Source organism: Ambystoma mexicanum, chromosome 4q (genome assembly GCF_040938575.1).
Source record: "Ambystoma mexicanum isolate Mex_15411 chromosome 4q, UKY_AmexF1_1, whole genome shotgun sequence".
Classification (NCBI taxonomy): Eukaryota; Metazoa; Chordata; class Amphibia; order Caudata; family Ambystomatidae; genus Ambystoma; species Ambystoma mexicanum.
Window position 1 is genome coordinate 1,247,283,334 of NC_090928.1, and position 20,309 is coordinate 1,247,303,642.

The window sequence follows — 20,309 nt, forward strand, 5'->3', positions numbered from 1 at the left end:
TAGGCGTCTGTCCACCGTACTGTTTACTTTGACTGCGGCTGACGGGATCTGCTTATTTACAGATTCACGCATCAGCGTACGCGCCCGTTAGCGACGAGGTGTTTTCTTTTCGTGACCGCGAGCGTACAAACAGTGCTGCGGGATAGAAGGGAGACAAGTGCTACTCCATTTGGATAGCGTTACCATAACAAAGGTGAGAGGCTTTTGGCATTAAGGAGATGGCGGGTTTGCCCGCAGTAGTACACATGCCATATTCGAATTTCGTTAGTTTTAAGAGGATTTAATTTGTTTTCTAGACTGTTTCTTGAAAACTTGAGAAGAGTCATTTTTCTTCCCGTTCTGCTGGAGTAAGAAGTGACTGAGCCTCCAGTATGACTCTATGGGAAGTTGCGAAAGGACTATTAGGCTGAAACTGTTTCTGACCTGAGCTTGGAACGGATCAGTTTAGATATAGAATTTTTGCCATCTATAGCTTCCCATAAAGAGATTAGTATAGGCAGTTTCCATTGCGTGGCACTAATAAGTTTGGTTGACTGTCTCCCGTGTTTTTGTCACAGGTTCCGCCTTTGTGAAAACCCAGTATTACTGGACTCATACCAGAAGCTACTGGAATACAAGCTATTAGGCGAACCGAATGGGGTTCGCAGGTATGTTTTTTACATGTATTTGAATTCTGAAGCAGATCATAGTTGGGGCGGTGGGTGTTAATGGAGAGGGCACTTAGCACTCAAAAGGATATGTGCTATTAAGTAGGAATATGGGAGCAGCTGTATTCCTTTCTGAACCCTGGAGCCCTAAATGAAATTGGGGGGATTGTCTATGGGTATACAAAAATGGACTGATTTGGTCGGTTTCGGTTAAATTGGCTGCATTGAGCGAAATTGATGGGATCGTGGGCAAAGGGATACCCACTTGGACTCAGACAATTTTTGTTCTAGTGTTCAATGGTTGGTCCGAATTGCGAGAGAGAGCTACTGATAGAAGGTTGACAGCAGTATGTTTTTTAACAATGTTTTAATTGTATGTTTGTTTTTAGAACGTTGCTATTGTTCATCCAATCCTGATGAAGACGCACATAATTTGTCGAGTCGGAACTATTAACCAACTGGGGAAGCCTTTTATTGTAAAGATTGATATTGTTAGGCACCAATAGTCGATATTATATTGGGAATGAACTGTTATTAACAATGTTAAGGCGTTGTGAATTATTAACACAATGGAAAAGAAGTGGTTTAATGAAATGATCAGCCTCTGTAATTTCTTAGCATGTCTATAGATCTTTTAGATATTACATTAGAGAGTGAATGTATGGATGCATGATTAGTAAAATGTCTTTTACAATTAATTAAATTAATATGCTTCTATGTGTTTTTTTAGATAAATCCTAATAAAATGAATATAATGATTTGAGCTTCATATTTGTCTGCCCACCTTCTTCAGTCTCTCGTGTCCTCTTGGTACCCCTTTCGTTCATATTACATGGTTCTACCTCAAGGTATCAGTGAAAGTTGAGGCTTCCACTTTGGGTTTGTTGTCGTAGGGTTTGTGCGCCAAGGCGCCCAACATCACATTGGGGTCCCACACGGGGTGTGGCTTCTTGATGGGCGGGTACAGCCTGGACAAGCCGCCAGATGTTTCTTGACTATCGGGTTGGAAGAGAAGACCTCTTCCTCCGACTATCTGAAGGCCACTATGCCTGCCAAAAATGTGACCAACTGCACGCCTGAGTGTGCCGAAAAGGAGAGTAAATCATCCAGCATAAACCTGAGGTGGTCGATCTCCTTAGAGTCCTCCTAATGACAGAACCTAGTCCATTTACTCCTGTATTGGCTCCTAGTAGCCTTGCTCCTGGTGCCCAGATTGTTCTCCAGGTTAGCCTGAGATGGGCTCAGGTGCCTGAGGGTGACCTGCTCAGGAACCAAGCTGCTTGGGCTAACGTCTGTGGGGTGGGGTGTATGACCCTGCCCCCCTGCTGGGACAGGCGATGTGTTGGACCAAGCGGAAGGTGAATGGGAGGTCTGCTCGTGAGGCTGAGTACTTCGGAGAACCACAGTCTCGTTGGCCACCACGGAGCTATCAGAAGGATGCTGATGTGACAAGCCTCCTTTATCTTGTGGATCACCTTGTGGATCAGGGGCATGGGAGGGAAGGCGTTGGCGCATGGGAGGGAAGGCATTGGCCATTATGCCCTCCTACCATATCTGTAATGCGTGGCCCAGGGGCCCTGCACCTGCCAAGATGCGATCTGATGCCGCTTCCTGTTGGTCCAGGAGGCAAACAGATCCACCTGAGGGTGCCCCTATCTGCTGAAGACCTCCAGCAGCACCTGGTCATTCAATTGCCGTTTGTAATTGTCTGCAGCCGGTCTGCTGAGCCTGTCCGCTTCCAAGTTGGCCTCCCCTGAGAGGTGGACGGCCGTGAGGCAGACGTTGTTCTCCAGGGCCTATTCCCACATGCTGACTGCCAGGCTGCACAGCAGAGGGGTCCTGGTACCCCCCTCTGCTTGTTGACATAGTACATGCTGGTGGAGTTGTCTGTCTGCATAAGTTTGATCTTGCCCCCAATGAGCGGAAGGAAAGCTCTGAGAGATAGCCATGAGTTCCAGCCAGTTGAGACTCCTGCCGGGTCCATACTCCATGGATGCTCTGGCTGTCCAGAGTGGCTCACCAGCCCTCTAGGCAGGAGTCCGTAGGCTCTCCTGATTCCAAGAGGCTGCGAAGTGCAACTGTGACCACCTCATCCTGAGTCTCGTGTGTGGCACGGCCAGGAGGACCGCTGCCATAATACCCAGTAAGTGCTGGTACCACCAGGCTGAGGTCACTGCTCTGGTAAGGAAGTGAGTAGTGGCTCTCTTGATAGCCGTAATCTTGACCTCTGAGGGAAAGAACCTCTCGGGGCATGTATCCAGATGAGGCCGAGGAAGATGAGGCTCTGCGTGGGCTGCAGCTGAGACTCCTTGAGGTTGATAGTAAACCCCAGGTCATTGAGTGTGTTCATGTGTGGAGGAAGTGTGTATAACCCCCTCCAGAGATCTTGCCCTGAGGAGCCGGTCCAGGTATGGGTAGACGTGGTGGCCCTGGGCCCTGAGGAGGACTGCCACTGCATTCATGAGTCTGGTAAATAACCTGGGGGCTGAGTTGAGGCAAAAGGGTAGCACTTCTACTGGAAATGGCAGCCCATGACCTGAAGCGTAGGAAGGAGCGATGTGGTTGCCATTCGGGACGTGTAGGTAGGCTTCCTTCAGATCCAGAGAGCACATCCAATCCCCCTTGTCTAGTGTCTCTGCAATGAGTGCTGGCGTAACCATCTTCAATTGCTGAAGGGGGACAGAGGCAGAGGTTGAGGGTGGATAGGTCCAACACAACTCTCAGGACAGCCTGTTTCTTCTTATGTATGGTGGAAATCCTGCAATAGAAGCCCAATTCTCTCTGGGAGGCTGGGGACTTCTTCCACTGCCTGGCTCTCGACAAGCGACCGGATCTCTGCCAACAGAGTTGCCGTCCCAATCTCTGGTAGTGGAGGGGAGGAGGGAGTAGAGGAAGGGGTCGGTAGATGGTATACCGTGGATACTACAGAGCGAATCCAGGGGTCTGCAGAGTTCTGGTGCCAAAATTGCACGTCAGAGGCAAGCCTGCCCTCCACCAGAGACATGTGGACCCGAAGGGACGCACCCTGCTTTTTTTCCTTCTGAGGCTGCTGCTGAAGAGTGGGACTGGAAGAAGCCATTGCTCCCCACCCCCTGCTTTTTGTTGCTTTTGCCATTGCTGACTCGGCGAGTGGTCAGGCTGACTCGCCCTCCATTCCTGGAAGCCCCGGGAACCCGCCGAAAGACCACCACCTGTCGGAGTGTTGATGCGACTGGGTGTACGCCTTGGGCGTGGCCTTCGTTAGGATAGATAAAGATTTCGCAGTTTGCAAGCTATTCTTCTTTTTATCCAATTCCTCGTCGGTGGTAGAGTGAAAGAGGTCGCTACCTTGGAACGGAAGGTCCAATATGCGTTCTTGGGCGTCGGGATTACACTTCTCATGTCCGTGGCGATACAGATGGCCCTGCCAGAGGTATCTATGTGGGCCATGGTGGACTCCATGATGTCCAGCGCTACCAGCCTAGCTTTTCCTAGACCCGCCTTGAAGCATGCCTGGCTCTGCACCGAGTGTTCTGGAAGGAAGTCCGCTATTGCCCACCAAAGCCTGTGGTTAGCGACTGCCAGCAAGTCCCTGACTGCATCCCTTAGGATGGCCCACGTCTGTGTGATTAGCATCAGCGCCAGGAACCTTTCAAAGAACCCGTCTTTGGAGGCCGAAGAGGTGGCAGGAGACATTGACGGAGTGGCTGGGGGCTGCTGGGGCTGGAGCGCACTCAGTCTAGTTTACAGGGGGAACCTGCCCTGTGCTTCCAGAAGCTTTTGTTGACCCCTTGGCTTTGAGGCCAGTAGTTGGACTAGCCCTTACGGGGTGCAATTGGAAATCGCGGCCCTCTCTTGTGCCCCGATCTCTGTCTGACAACGTCCTTCAAGTCCTCTGGAGGCGACCTTTTGAAGAGCTCCCTCCACCTAGCTAGCCTGTTCTTCAGTGCGTTTGGAGTCAGTGTGTTGCCCGTGGTACAACCTTCCCAGCCGTGGTTGGGGCCAAGGCAACGGAGGCAAAGAACGTGGGGGTTGGACGTAGGGAGAGCCCCTCGCAGGCTGGACACCTGCCAAAGCCCGCTGAAGTCGACATATGCCGGGGAGGAGCATGATGCCAGAGGACCAAGTACCTGAATGACAATAACTAGACAAAAAGATAGAAGAATCTGGGGAAGAGCGCGTGGAATAACATGGCCGAAGCCAAACCCAGGAGCGCTGGTGAAATCGGCCCTTCCCGTCGATGGGAAGGAGGACTGGGGAGTGGCGCCGGTGGGCGGAGTCAGGGTAGCGCACGGGCTCAGGGCCCGCCTCTAAATATAAAGGGGAAGGTTTTTTCTGGTGAAAAAGGTTCCGTCTCCCGTCACTAGGAAGGACGCCCATGCAGTATGGAGGAAAGGGGACGGGATGTAAGAGTAAGATTGGCTATCTGCATTATACCTGGTAATAAATCTAGTACCTCGAGAGCTGATATATTGTACTTTCTGTTTAGGAGTGAGTAAAGAATTCCTGTCAAGCACATTGACTTCTCGTTGCACTTTATCTAGTGTTGCTGCTAGATAGCTTCTAGCCAGAACTCTGTCTAATATCGCTGCTTTCAGCCTGAAAGTCACATTCCTTCCCACAAGTGGACCCTGCACCATGTCTGAAGCCCGGCCTACCACCCTCTCTGGCAACGGACGTTGCTAAGCCATGTGGTGGTGCGGTCTCAGCACCAACAGCGAAGTTGGGACTGGGCAGGAGGCCACACCTCCACTGGAAGAAACGGAGCAGTATCCGACGCTGCATGAAGGTAAAGGCAGGCACGGGAGCCTAGTCGGGACATGAAGGGCACCGCTGACATGGAAGGCATCTGGGGGAATGCTTCCTCATCCCAGTGGCGTGCATAAGACCACTGCACACCCATGAAGCGTCTGGGACACGAAATTGGGAACCGAAAAGCATCAGAAGAAATCTTCCTTGTTACAGTGGGGAAAAGGAAAACCACTGACCACCATAGAAGGGTCTGAGACTCAAACTAGAGATGGAAAGCATTAGAGGAAATCTTCCTTGTCACATTGGGAAAGAGAGAACCACTGACCTCCAGAGAAGGGTCTGTGACCCTGACTATATTTGGGACTTTGTTGAGAACAAGTGAAAGTGGCAAAGTGTGCGTGAAGTTAAGTTACTCCATATCGGGAGTTCTGATAGACGTCAGTGGAAGGGAGTCATTCCCCCTTTCATTGTTGTGAAGTGTACCAAATCATGCCAGGGGAAGTGAGCCATTCCACTTGGCTTTATTGAAAAGTATAAGGAGCCACACCGGGAAAGGGGAGCCATTCTCCTGGATGTAACTTTGTGCCAGGACTGGGTGAAATCCGCAAGCCAGAGGAAGGGAGTCCTTCCCCCTGGTAATTCTGGCTTGCGAGACCACTCTTTTGAACATTACTCAAGAAGAAGGTAGTCCTTCTCCTTAAAGAACTATAGTGTGAGAGACAGAAGTAGGTTTTGACACAGGACAGTGGAATGTACGTTGACTGGCATTCAAGATCCTTTTAGTATTCATTTTGAAGCAGGGAACCCCCTTTTTATTTTATGGATAATAAGGACCTTTTTCACATGGAAATAAGTCTATAACCAAAACCATGCCACTATTGTGATCACTTCCTTCTTTGACACCCTTAGAGATTCTTCGACAATATAGAGCGGCTCTGTGCCCCCTTGTTGGGTAGAATTTTCATCTTGTGTGATTCTCCCCACTTTGTGAGGCACACAGCACTTTTTGCTGGACTATTGGATTTTTGTCCGACTCTCCTGAGAGAGTCAGAACCCTTTTTTCCTCACTTATTCATTCTTTTCTGTGACTCTGAGAACCCTTTTTGGTTTCTCTTGATGGAGCCTGCTTTCCTGTCTCTTTTTTTGTGGCATCAGTATTTTCCTATTGCAGTACACAGCACCTTCTGTGCAGTGTTGCTGGAAGCTCTTTGAGCTTCCCTCTTTGCTTTTCCTTTATTTTCCTGTGCTTAGGTTACCAGGATAAGGGGTTATCTTTTATTCTTCCTATGCTTTTGTTTTGTGAGCTCAGCACACACCACTTTATGTGGAGTGACCAGGGGACACATTGTTTCTTTTCTCACTTCTCCTGTAACTTTCTAGTTAGTGACAAAACTGAGTGGCTGGTGGCAGTGGATGATTTTCTACCGAGTCTGTGAAACTTAAATCGCAGGCGGTATTCACAGCTGCAGTAAGGGAAGGGACACATGGGGCACCTGTGCTCCAATGTCTTCTTTTTTTGCCAACTCGGAGCGACATGTCCTTTCTTGAGCCTTCAACTGCCGATCTGGGTGCGAAAAGTTACACTCATTCCTTTGTTTTAGCAGTCTCGGTAGCCCACCCGAAGGCGCCAGTTTGTCTGGGAGGACAGGACACTGGAAGGTTGTAGTATTGTACTTATCTATCTGCACTGGGTGCACACAGTGCTGCTGGTGGAGTGCAGCTATGTCATATAGAATGTGATGGGACCTGAGCGTTCCGAGTGTTAGTTGGGACACAGGATGGGAGAACCTTACATGAAAGGATTCATCTGTTTAGCTCCCTGCCTTTCTTATTAACTAGCCCTGTAACTTCTAAATAAACGTACTTCTTTTATATATACAAGTCTCCTGTGCCTTACCTGAATCCAGATGTCTTCTTACCATTCCCGATACTACAAAGGTCTCTGAAACTCCTCAGGTCTTTGTCCTCCAGTGTGCCTGCTTGGATCCGGTTCTGACTGGATGCCTGGCTGTCCAACTGGGACAGCCACCATCCAAGGTTTAAATGTAGCATGCATGCCAATTTGCTGCGTTCCTGCATAAAAGGTGAGGCTCTTGATGCTAAAGCCAGAGTTGACCACTGGAAGATCCATTACGAAAAAAAGAAAGGACACCTGCTGCTACCTCCAGCGACCGCCACAGCCGACTGAGTGACCGCGGCTGCTCCAGCCCTTTCTTCTGTGCAACTACAGTTTGCGCCATCGCATGACGAGCTGCGATCTTCCAGGTCTGCAATATCCAAATACCCTGGGACCTCTGGCACTGCTTCGTGCATCGTCTCATCAAGCAGGGTTCTGGCTGCAAACATGTGAGCATCTGTTTTAGCCTACAAAGACTCATCCCGATCATGGAAGTCCCCTCAGCTGAGTTGTGGACCAAGGGAAGGAAGAAAGTCTGCCAGGTGACAACCTTTGCTGCTACAAAGATTGTTGAGCCTCCACAACCACGTGCCGCAAAGATGGTCTGCTGGGCATCCCTGTGACGGAGTCTGACGACCTGCTCCCGCCAAGTTATTTATTCAACAGCCAAGGCCAGAGACCTGAACCAGAGCTGCTGTCTTCTTACCTGGGGGACCCACCAGTGACATTGCTGTACTTCATCGAAGACGGTACTGTCTCACTCCTGGGTACTTACATGGGCAGTCTTTGTGTTTCTATTCTCTCCTGCTGATCTTGTAGAGTCACGTTGGGGTGAACGACCCAACCGTGTTCTCCCAGGCCTTAGGTCATCACCTACCAAGTGCCCCTGAACTATTGAATCAAATGTCGTTACTTGCTACGAAAAGCATCATCTGGGAATTTGACCACATTGACAGCATCTGCCTTTCTTTGTTGTGCCCCCACTGGTCCCGCAGTGCCTCCATCCAACTTTTGAGACTTTAATTCCCCAGATAGCTTTGCGTAGGCCTAAACTTCAGAAGTACAACCCTATCTAAACTTATGGCTATGGTTGATGAATGATTTGTCATCCTAAAGCTACTCTTGATACTTTCCTGTTTTTCAACGGCAGGTCTACTGTTGAACCGAGTATTGCTACAGCAAATGTCCTAATGTATATTTGTGTGGAACATTCCTTACTTAACTAAATTGCATTTTGAGTTTAACATTGCCCTAGTGTATATAATAATCATATTTTTATATAACTACAGTGTGTTTCCTTGACTACAAATGTACTCAAAGATCATTGTACTTAACTACAGCCCTTCTAGATTAAAACTGGCTGCTCGACCATAGCTACAAGACCTTTTGGGTAGTTTAGTCCAAGCCTAAGAGTTGGATCCCTGTACATCTACGAGTGAATTTTATCAATACTATCACAGGTCGACTTTAGTAAAACTCCCTAACACCCAAGTCGTAAATATTTCTGAGCAGTTGACGCTGGGTAGCTATCTGTCAAGATGAGGAATCTGTGTGAGAGGAATCCATTGAAAGAACATTACTGTTAAGTCATTTCTCCTATTAGCTGCCTGGGAAAGGAGGGTCTGTAGGTCTGAGAGCACATTATACAGTATTCTCCTTTATCTGGTCTTCATTGCACACACTTGCAAAGTGTTGTCGTCCGGTCTTCCTGGTAGGGGAGAGTGAACACGTTGGTAGTTATGTCTTTGAATGGTTGCTATTGTATGTTTTGCTTCCTCTTGCTGGACCGCCCTCCAATATTGTTGACTCTTTCATAAAATGAGCAATCTGTGCCAGGAAGGTATTTATTAGAAATATAATTGACCTTTTTATAATGTTCTTCCGTAAGCTGTATATTTCATCCCACAAATATCTTATCAGCCCTTCTGTCATTACCCTCGTTTAGATTGCATATAACAAAATGTGTAAGGTCTTCCCTTCGCCTTTTGTGGGCTGGACAATTAGCGTAGCTTTTTGCCAAATTACCTCTTTTTATGGGTCAATGGCTAAAAAGATGCCATGATGGAGCCTGCACAGAGCCATGCTGTGCCCCATGTGGACATGAACACGTTTGAGACCAGTTTTAACCTTGAGCTACTTTCAAAAGATTAGACATCGGAGTGGAATAATGTATCCATCGTCTGTTGAATGTATTTAACCCATATCTGGCCCATTCTTCGCCATGCTGAATGACATTTACTTTTTCTTTGTTTTTAGATAATACATTGTGTGGCTGCCTTTCTTGGAGTTATGAGAGGGATCCAATGTCCTTCTGATTTTGAAATGGCTAAGGCTGGAGGATTTGTTGATGGGTTCCATTCCAATGGGAAACCCATCTACCGAAACCCTTGTGCTAGATTGGTGCTCAAACTCCTGGATAATCTATTTCTTCTCATAAGGTAGGTTACATTTTTGTATTGCAAATATCCTACAGAATGGGTGCTGCTTTGGTCCGCTTTCCACACAGTCCAAGAAAACTACGAGATTCACCCTAGAGAATGACAAAATGATGAGCAACCCATCGCCTGTTCTATTGACACCAACATTGTACAAGATTTTCCCTGGCGTCAGACTATCTACAATGCCTTCACAGCTAAAATCGCACAACATCTAGAGGTCAGTGCCTCACCTACCTTGGTCTCACAGGAGTCTTAGTTCGACTTCCACTCCGGGATCCGTCACTAATAAACAGTGTTCTACTCCCAAAAACACATTTTCCTTTGCTTCTTGCACAGTAGCAGAGATTTAAAAAATCATCATGGATATGAAACTCACCACATGCAGGGGTGACGTTTGTCCTTCTAGACTTCTGGTTGGGTCCATCAATGCCATATGTCCCTGGATTACCAAGCTTATTAATCAATCTTTTGCCAAGGGACAGGTACCCACCGACCTCAAGGAAGCTTAGATCAGCCCATTGCTAAAATAAAGAATCCCCCCCCAACCTCCAACCTAAGCAATATAGACCCGTCAACAGTGTTCCTTTCTTTCTTGGATCGGGTGGCTTATCTTCAGTTCCAAAAATATATTGAGGTTAATTCCATCCTAGGGCCCACGTATCGGGTATGTCATGGGACTGAGACTGCCATGCTCTATCTTAAGGCGAACTTGGCAGCCATTGTCGATTGCGGTCATCCTGCACTCCTTATGTTGCTTTATCTTTCGGCCGCGTTTGATTTGTTCGACCATGAGCTTCTGGCCTCCAGATCTCTGGTTGGCTGTTCCGATTTAGCAATGCAATGGTCAGTTTCCTTCTTAGGTCCACGTATCGCCGAAGTTGCACTTCATGATGCCTCCTCCTGTCCGACTCCTCTCACATGCAGTGTTACTCAGGATGCCTCCGTCACCTTCCCTCTTTAATATCTACATTCTTCCTCTTCTCCTACTTTATTTTTTTAAAACATTTTTTATTGATTTATTCACACAACAAAACAATACAAACCAAACAAGCAGTGCAGCCTTCCACCTCTTCATTATACATCCATAGTTATTAGTCGCTGCTTCCCTTTCCCTCCCCCCTTTACGAGTCTATTCCTTTAACCTTCTGTTTCCGCATCCTGTGGTACGGTCTCCCCTTCTGTTGCGTCTATCGGGTCTACTATTGACCCAAACAGCTCGGCTATCATTAGTTTCCAGGCCATTAGGGACGCCGTCTCCTCCTCCCCTCCTGCGTTACTAGCCTCTTGCCACACCATGGTTTCTGCCTCCGCCCACTTTTGTAAATCTCTCCACCACCCCTCCACATTTGGCATATGGCAGGACTTCCACCCCATGGCAATTCTCCTTTTTTCAAGCACATAAGCCACATGCTTGAGCTTCCGTGATCTTGGGAACCCCCCCCAACAAACAGGCCCACACTGTGTCCACTACGATCTTAGCCCTTTTTTTCACCAGTTTCTCGTTCACTGCACTCCAGAAACGTTCTATGACCGGGCATGCCGAGAACATATGAACCATGCCCGCGTTCTCATCGCATTTGGGGCATGCTTGCCGTCCTGCATTCTCAAACCTCGATATCCTCCAAGGTGTCATTTATGCCATATGCGTAATATATAGTTTTATCTGTTTGTCTCGCATTTCTAGACACCTTCCTATGATACCCTTGTACTCGTTCCCACATCCCATCCTCCATCTGGGCACCAACCTCCGTTTCCCAGTCCATCCTCAGCTGCGTGACTTCTTTCCCCACTTTAGACATCAACATTTCATATATTCTGGAAATCTCATGACCCCCTTCTGCTATATCATATATATGGTGGCATCTGGTTCCTCCTCCAGCACTGTTTCAGGCCACATTCTTTTAATTCGCTGCACCATTCTGTAATATGTAATGTACTGACCCTCGTGCAACCCAGTTTCTTCTTGCAGCTCCTTGAAAGTAATACTAGAGCCCTCCCGCCAGATGTCTCCAATTGTTGCCACCCCAACCGGTTCCCAGTGGCTCCTGATTGACATTCTTAGCTGCGCATCTGCCCCCATTAATACAACCAGTGGCACCTGCGGGGAACATGGGCTCTCCATCATCCGGCATGCCCTGCGCCATATCTTCCACCCTAATAGCAGCATCTTAGGGCACCCCGTCATTTTCGCCCTGTGTACCCACATCACTTCTTTCAGGTAAAATGGTGCACAATCTCGCCCAAACAGCCTAGATCCCGGGGTTTCCTCATCAGAAAGCCATTTGGCGACATATTGCAATTGGCATGCTACATAGTACACCTCATAATTTGGCAGTTTTATCCCACCTTTGTCATGGAAATTCTGTAACTTCCATAACGCCACTCTATTCCGCGTGCCATGCCACAAAAAATCCCTACACAAGCTATTCAGTTTGGTGAAGAACTTCTTAGGGATCAGGTACGGTATATTCCCAAAATAGTGTAGGAGCCTTGGCAGAACCACCATCTTTAGCATTGCTCCCCTGCCCATCATTGCTAAGGGTAACCTGGCCCAGAATTGCATGCTCCTCTCAATATTTGTAATAGCTACTTCTGTGTTTCACCTATGCTCCTCTTTCACAGTATGATATGTATTGATCCCTAGATATCGGAATGTTTTTTTAAAGTTTTTATTGCATGTTCAAGTACAAAATGTAGAACCTTTACAAAAGTGATTTAGAAGAATAAAATATTTACATTAATTTACAGAAACATTATAGTTTTATAGCACAGCTTAAAAAAAACAGGATATCACATCTAATGATTGGTATGCTCTAGTTTTTTTAAATTGAAAAGCTCTTTTTCTATGTACTTGCATGTTAGGCAGACACCTGTGCAGTTCCCTTAGGGACCACTGCAAAAGATTTAAGACTACAGGTGTTGGCAGTAAACCCACTTGGTAGCAGTCTGTACCACCCAGATTTACCTGGTAGCTGTGGCTGAACAGTCAGACTTCTCTCAAGAAGAGTTAGGCAGTATGCAAAGTATACACAATAGGCACTCAGATACCACAATACAAGCAAACACTGACCAGAGCTTTGGTATCAAAGTGTATAATTATTTATTTAAAATCACACGGTTTGAAACACTCCAGCACACAGTTACTATTGTAATATATACACCCCTTTTCCTTATTAGATAAGTCACAGTAAAACACCACTTATTTTCAAACAGAGGTGAGCGCTTAACTAGAGGGCACTCCAATAAGTTTGTGAGAAAGGGAGGGAAAAAGACAGAATATGGAAAGGTACACCACTCTAAGATTCAGCAACACTGTTGCAAGACAGAAGAACAAAAGTCACGGGTGAGCCAAAGTCCAAAGGCTGGGCACCTCTTAGAGAGAGCAGAGCACAAATGCGCCCAAGATCACACAGTTAAACTAGGCTTAGAAAGTCTTACAGAGGGTTCAAAAAGAGTTTAGAGAGGCTTAGGAAAGTTTAGCCAGGGTGTCCCAGGCTAACCCAGGTTCGAAAGCCGAGGGCTAAATCTACCCCGTACAGTCGGTAGCCAGGGAAGCCTGGCGGGACACGGTACCTTAAGTGGGAAGGATCCTCCAGCGGTGGCAGTTGTTCCTGGTAGTGGGTGCAAGTTGCGTCGTCGTCCAGGGGACGAGAAGATCTCGTCTTGGAGAAAAAATGAAGGTCGTTGCACTACCAGGGCAGAAACCATCCGCAGAGTTTTCCGGTTAAAGGTGGTACCTTTGTTTCGCAGTCGTGGTAAAACGTGGTATCCCGGTTGCCAGGGTGCTTGGCACGGGCAAGGCAGCCACGAGGTACGTCGGGAAAGCAAAAAGACGGTGAAACTGGTTATCCCCACCAGTCAAAGGAAGAAGACTCTCCGGCGGGAGATCCCCTCTGTCGTTGGGAAAAGTGGTGAGGCAGTCCAGCAGGGCTCCACCGGTGGTGGTGTCGTGGCAGGTCGGCTCAGCTTCTCCCTCGTCGGATTCTTAGGTCCTGTGGCGACTTCTGAAGTTCCAGTCCCCAAAGCCCTGCTTTTATGCAGCAAACCCCCATTCACTCAGCCTAGCTGTCACTCAAACATGCTAAGTTGTGAGCCGGTCGGCTCACCACTTGGGCCAATCGGGATGCAGTGCGACTTGAGTTGCCTAGGCAACTCAGTCCAGGGTGCCTAAATTTCCCTCCACCCCTCCTAAGTACCCCAGACAGAGTGGCACCACTTTGGAGGGCTTCTGTGGAGAAGCCCGCCAAAAAGTGGAACAAAGGGCTCGACTTGGTTTGGAGTCACAGAAGAGAACACAAACGCCATTTTAGAATCAAGTTTTGGCAGAAAATACCAACCAGAGAATTAATATTAATTAAATAAACCGGCGGTATCTTCGTGGCTACCGTAAATAATTAAATAAAGATAGTAGCCTAAAACAATGGGAAATCCCGTAGGAAAATGTTCGCGGTTGAATATAAAAAGTAGTATCCACTGCCACCAGCCAAAACTCGATCAGGGGGGACGGAGACGTGCCCCCTCGACTAACAGACCCTGGGGCAATTGAATTGCCCCAGCCAGTACGTCCACAATATGATGGTTTGTACTGGTTCTGTTCAGAATTTAAGACTAGTAAAGTCAATGGTGACTTTACATGCCCTGGGAGACAGTAGTCAGTCCCAGGGTATTGAGTCTATACTGGGGGGTCACTATGACACCCCTGTGTTACTGCACGGAGGGTGCTGTGTAACACGCATCACAAAAACACATGAAGCCCTATGGAGTAAAAGACCCCATAGCCCATTAAACACATCTAGATTCAAAGAAACACACTCAAATCATGCCCAAGAGTGAGGGTAACAGAGTCTCACTCTTGGCAGGAGAAGAAAATAAACCCCAAAAATCCAGCAAAGCTGCTGGGGGACTCACTAGGTTAGGAAATTCAGCCTAAACAGAGAATTCTCCCTAACATTGCACAGACTGACCAATTAAAAAACCAGGGGCTTATGTATACCTTGCATCATTGGAACCCATAACGATTTCAAACAGTCCTCAAAATCAATGTTTACAAATTTCATCTATCGGTTGCTTCGCATTGAATTGAAGTGTGGACATTCCAAAATAAGATGTTTCATAGTTTCAATGGGTTCATTGCAAGAAGCGAAACGACATTTGATTTAATTATTTTCGTCTTTGGTACCCCAATTAGCTGTTCTTTCCCTGGTATGATATAGGTTCATTCTGTACCATATGTACGCTTTTCTAGTATGGTTACCTGGAAACAACAGAACATGGTCAAATCTTGGAATACGTTGTTTAACAAACACGCTATATTCTTTATACAGTTTGTAGGAATATATTCTTTCTATTGTTAGCCGCCAATCTTGTTCAAATAGCTTCTTTTTAGCATAACCTGGACGCTGGTGGACATCTTCAATAGTAATACATAGACTTCAGTAATTGTTGCATTTTATGGTGGAATTGATTGAAGGAAGCCGAATTAGAGGAATCTAACATACCTTTCAAGTCTTCATTTTTTTTTTTTTTTTTTTTTTTTTTTTGAAGAACTTTCAAAATATGCCATTTTATTTTAAAAGAACATCTATGAAAATGCCTCACTTTTCCTACTCTGTTTTTTTTTTTAAAACCTTTATTTTTGGTTTTTGTGTAGTCCTGTAACGACATAATAACAAATACACACCCACATTAGGGTGGACTTAACTCTGCGCCATGTCCCACACACCTGTCCTCCTCCCACCGCTCCCCTCCCCACCCCCTCGCTCGGCCCATGATTCTACTGTTCGTGCTATCTTGTTTCCAGGTCGATGTAGCATGGAAATAGTGCTGCTAGTCCTGTGCCTTCACTGAGACCCTTCTCTTGTGTCTGAGGCAACTGGTTGGCTGGTAAAGACCTCCTCCGATTCTCTTAGCAAGAATGTTATCAACGGTCCCCAGATGTCTGGAGGTCGGGCATGTAGGGGAAGTAGCTTGACAAAGTCTGTTTCCACATCCTGGCAGTAAAGGATATCTTTGCGCCAGGCGCTGAACGATGGAGGGGGGCCTCGGCCCCAGGACATGGCCACTCTCCTTCGGGCCAGTGTCAACAGAAGACCTGTCAGTTTCCTTGTCGGGGCAGCGAGCAGCCTCGTCATACCCAGCAATGCCGCAGTCTGGCTCGGCTGTATCGCCTCTCCCACTATTGCTGCAGTTGTCTCCAAGACTTGATTCCAGAATGGTGTTATTTCGGGGCAGTCCCATGCCAAATGGACGAAGTCTGCCGAATGTTCCCCACATCTCTCACATTTCGCAGCTGTTTCAGGGTGATGTTTGTTCGCTTTCGCAGGTGTATAGTAGGTCTGGTGTAGGAAGTTGAAGTGGATTAGTTTAAAGCGTGTGTTGAGGGCGATTTTTTGAGTCTGCTTCAAGATGAAAGTCCAGTCTTCCGCTGATATTGTACTGTGCAGGGCTCTTTCCCATCTGGTCTTTGCTTGGCCGAGTTTAGGTGATGTATCGGTAGTAATAGCTTTGTAGATTTGTGACACTAGCTTGCCTTCACCCTGCGCTTGAATGGCGTTGTGAAGTAATTGCCAGGTCCGTGGCTGTCTTGGGAAATCTGGTAGGATCGCTTGAAATGTGTAACGGGTCCTGAAGTAGAGGAATACATCGAGTGCGGTGGTGCCTCCTTTCGCTTTAGCTTGTTGCGGAGTTATAAAGCCGTCTTCTGTGAAGAGATCCCCCAGAGTCTCAATTTTCAACTTTTCGGCCCACTGATGAAACACTTTTTCAGATGTGAGTGGAACTCCTGGAATGAATTTAACTGGTAACAGTGGGGAGTATCTCGTTTTTACCCCTTGCCTTTGGGCCAGTCGCAGCCACACTCTGTAAGTTGAGAGCATTACGTTCATGGTGGAGTTGGGAATGGGAATTTGACTGAAGATTACTGCGGTTAACAGATTCGGTGTTGCCAGCGCCCGTTCCACCTGAACGTGGGGTCTGATTGTGTGGGAGGCGTACCAGTGACTGAGAAATTGTGCTTGCGCTGCCCAGAAGTACTTTTCCAGGTCCGGGAGGGCAAGGCCACCACTTGTCACCGGAAGTGTTAGCGTTGCATATGCCACTCTGGCCGGTTTATTTGCCCATAGGAGTTCAAGGACCATGCTCTTCAGTCTCTTCAGATAAGTTTGAGGAAGGAATATTGGAATATTGGAAAACAGGTAGAGTAATTTTGGTAGGATCACCATCTTAACTAGGGAGACCCTTCCCCAGAGCGTTAGTGGAAGGGTCTTCCATCTTGTCACTTTTTCCTGGAGGGACTTGGTCACCTCTTCGTAATTGTCTCGGAACACCTCGTGATAGTTCAAGGACATTTGGATTCCCAGGTAGCGGACATTGGACGTTTTCCAAGTGAATTGGAAGTCATCTACAAAGGGTTTGGTGGCTGGAGTCAGCGGGAAGATGATGGACTTTGACTGATTGATTTTCAGGCCAGAGGCTGTTCCAAATTTGATTACTTCCCTCATGACAGGGTTCAGGTTCTCTTCGGGATTGCGGACGAATAGGACCACGTCGTCTGCGTAGAGGGATATTATGAGCTTGTGTGGTCCGATAACAAGACCTCTTTGTTGTCGATGTTCTCTTAGGATGGAGGCCAGCGGTTCCATCACCAGGGCGAAGATCAATGCTGAAAGTGGACAGCCTTGTCTGGTGCCTCGCTGGAGTATCACTGGAGCCGATTTTGCCGTGCCTATAATGATGTTGGAGCGTGGCTCGTTGTATAATAACGAAACTAGTTTGACAAAGCGGGCTCCCAGACCCATTCTGGTGAGTACAGCGAACATAAATGGCCATTCCACCGAGTCGAATGCCTTTTCAGCGTCGAGGAGGACCGCTATTGCTTGAGTTGAGGGATCTAGTGCTTCAATGACGCTGAACAGCCTCCTGATGCCGAAGGTCGTGTTGCGGCCAGGAATGAAGCCTGCCTGGTCTGCTAGGACGAGGGTGGGCATCAATGGTAGTAGCCTGTTGGCAAGCACTTTTGCGAGTATTTTGTTGTCGAGGTTGAGGAGGGAGATGGGCCTGTACGACGCACAATCCTCTGGTGGCTTGCCTGGTTTATGCAGGAGGATGACGTTGGCCTCACGGGAGGAATGGGGGAGAGTCTCCTTTTCTAGTGCTTCGGCATATACTGTCGCCAGGAGGGGGGCGAGGGTGGTGGCGAAGGCTTTGTAAAACTCTCCTGTTAGGCCATCTGGGCCAGGAGCTTTTGAGCTAGGGAGGGATTTGATGGCTTCTGTGATCTCCTCTTGTGTGATTAGGTCGTTCAGTGGTTCCCGCAGGGAGTGCTCGACCCAGTATAACTCTGCGTCTTCGAGGTATTCCAACGAGACTTGTGGGTCGTTGTTGTGGCTGTTGCTGTATAGGTCTTGATAGAAAAGCCTGAATTCCTCTGCTATGTCTTCATCAGTGTGGACGAAGTGTCCCTGCCTGGTCTGAATCCTTTCAATTGGCGCTAGTTTATTGTGTGCCTTGACCAGATTTGCCAGGAGGGCGCCCGGTCTTTGACCCTCGCCGTATTGTCTGATTAGGCTGTTGCGGTTTAGAAATTTCACTTCTCGATCTGCTGCGCTATTGAATTTTTGTAGCTCTTCTCTCAGAGCGACTGGTATGTTCGGGTTGGTTGCGCTCACGCGCTGAAGTTCGAGTTGTTTTAGTTTCCCTTCACAAATTGTCAGCTCCCGTCGTATAAGTTTCAATATGCCATTTTCTTTAGCGTGGCAGACCCCTCTGACGAAACACTTTAGAGTTTCCCACAGTGTGCTGGGTGAGGCTACGGAACCTGTGTTGACTTCGAGGAACACCGCAATCTCTTCTCTTAGTTCGGCAGCGAACACCTCGTCTCGCATCGAGCCGGTTTTGAAGCGCCACCGCTGTAGAGGGGGGTTGGGGCATGCTGGGTTTAGTACGAGAGTCACCGGGGAGTGGTCTGAGAGAGTTCTTGGATGGATATCACATGGGTCGCCTGTCCATGGGCCGTTCACAGAGATGAACAGATAGTCGATCCTGGAACTCGAGTTGTGTACGGCAGAGTGGAAAGTATATTCGCGCAGCTCCCCTTTAGACGTTCTCCATGCGTCTTTCAGATTGAATGCTTTGCAGATTTCTTTTATTTGGAGGCTGGCTTTGGATGGAGATTGCGGGGTTGTTCTAGATCTGTCTCTCACCGGATCCATCACTGTATTCATATCTCCGCCCCAGATTATAGTCGCTGGTTCATGAGATGGTAGACGGGAAAGTACCCAGCCGAAGTTGTCGGGGCCGTCTATGTTCGGTGCGTAGGAGTTAACAAAGGTGATTCTCTGACCTGCTATAATGCCACTCACCAGAAGAGTTCTCCCTTCGGCGTCTTTTGTGGTGTGGACAAGCCGAAAGCTGATCCTTTTGTGTATTAAGATCGCGACTCCTCTGGAGTAAGATGAGTACGATGAAAAATATCTATGGCACCCCCAGCTCTTGGCCCACTGGTGATCCTTCTCCGGGAGTAAGTGAGTTTCTTGAAGCATGGCAACGTCGACTTCATGTCTTCTAAGGTACTGGAGGATTTTTCTGGTTTTGGATGGGATGTTGCCTCCTCTTATATTCCAGGTTATGATTTTGAATAGAACTGATCGGGGACCATTTTGATTCGTTTTTTGTTCCTTTTGGTCCTGCTTGGAGGTTCAATGGATGGACGGTGAGATAGAGGTGGTGGTGAGCGGAGGGGGCTCAGGGTCGGAGGATGGCGTGGAACTGGTGGCGCAAAACTTGGCCGTTTCCTACGGCTAAACTGGGGTGAGGATGTACACCTCAACTGGAGGTGGTATGGTAACTGTGACTTCCCTCCCACACGCGGGTAACCCCCAACTGACCCGCAAGGTTCCCTTTTCATAACTAAACTGAACAGGTTGCTGTGCTTGGGGCACTTGTGCCTCCCGAGAGGGAAGGGTGGCTCTCCTTTACACTAGGAGTTAGTCTCTGCGGTATTAGGTTTATGTCTTGTTACCTAGGATATGGATTCTGTTTCCTTGGGTGTCTGGGTTGAACGTTATGGCGGTTCTCTGCGTCTTTGGTGTTCACGCTGCGGTCTGGAGTTATTAGCGGCGGATCTGTAGCCGGCGTGATCCAGGTAGTCGCTGGCTTCCTCAGGCGTGTGGAAGAAGAGTGCTTTCCCATCATGTTGAATGCGAAGCTTTGCTGGGAAGAGCATTGAGTATTGTATTTGATTGTCTTGCAGCCTTCTCTTAACTGTCGTGAAGGAGCGCCTCAGTGTTTGAACGGTAGGGGAGAAATCTGGGAAAAATTGAATTGGGTCTCCGTCATATTGAATTTTCCCTTTTTCTCTGGCAGCCTTGAGTATCGCATCTCTATCTTTATAATTTAATAGTTTTGCAATAATCGGCCGTGGACTTGCGCCTGGGATTGGTTTGGCGCTCGGAATTCTGTGGGCTCGTTCGACTACGAACAATTTGGAGAGGATCTCTTTCCCGAAAAGGTCTATGCAAATCTGTTCGACATGGTCCTCCATTTTCGTTTGGAGTTGTTGTTCTCTGAATCCGATGATTCTGATATTATTCCTTCGTG

At 47.7% G+C, this 20,309-nt stretch overlaps 1 protein-coding gene across 5 annotated transcripts in view; it reads left to right on the top strand.

Annotated features, from left to right (window-relative positions):
* LOC138468321 (exportin-5-like) overlaps positions 1–20,309 on the top strand; it is a 2,334,215-nt gene that overhangs the window by 1,117,376 nt on the left and 1,196,530 nt on the right. For all 5 annotated transcript variants that reach the window (XM_069608827.1, XM_069608826.1, XM_069608825.1 and 2 more), the window contains exon 20: positions 9,532–9,713. In XM_069608827.1, coding sequence (XP_069464928.1) covers positions 9,532–9,713 — 182 coding nt within the window. The remainder of the gene's footprint in view (positions 1–9,531; positions 9,714–20,309) is intronic.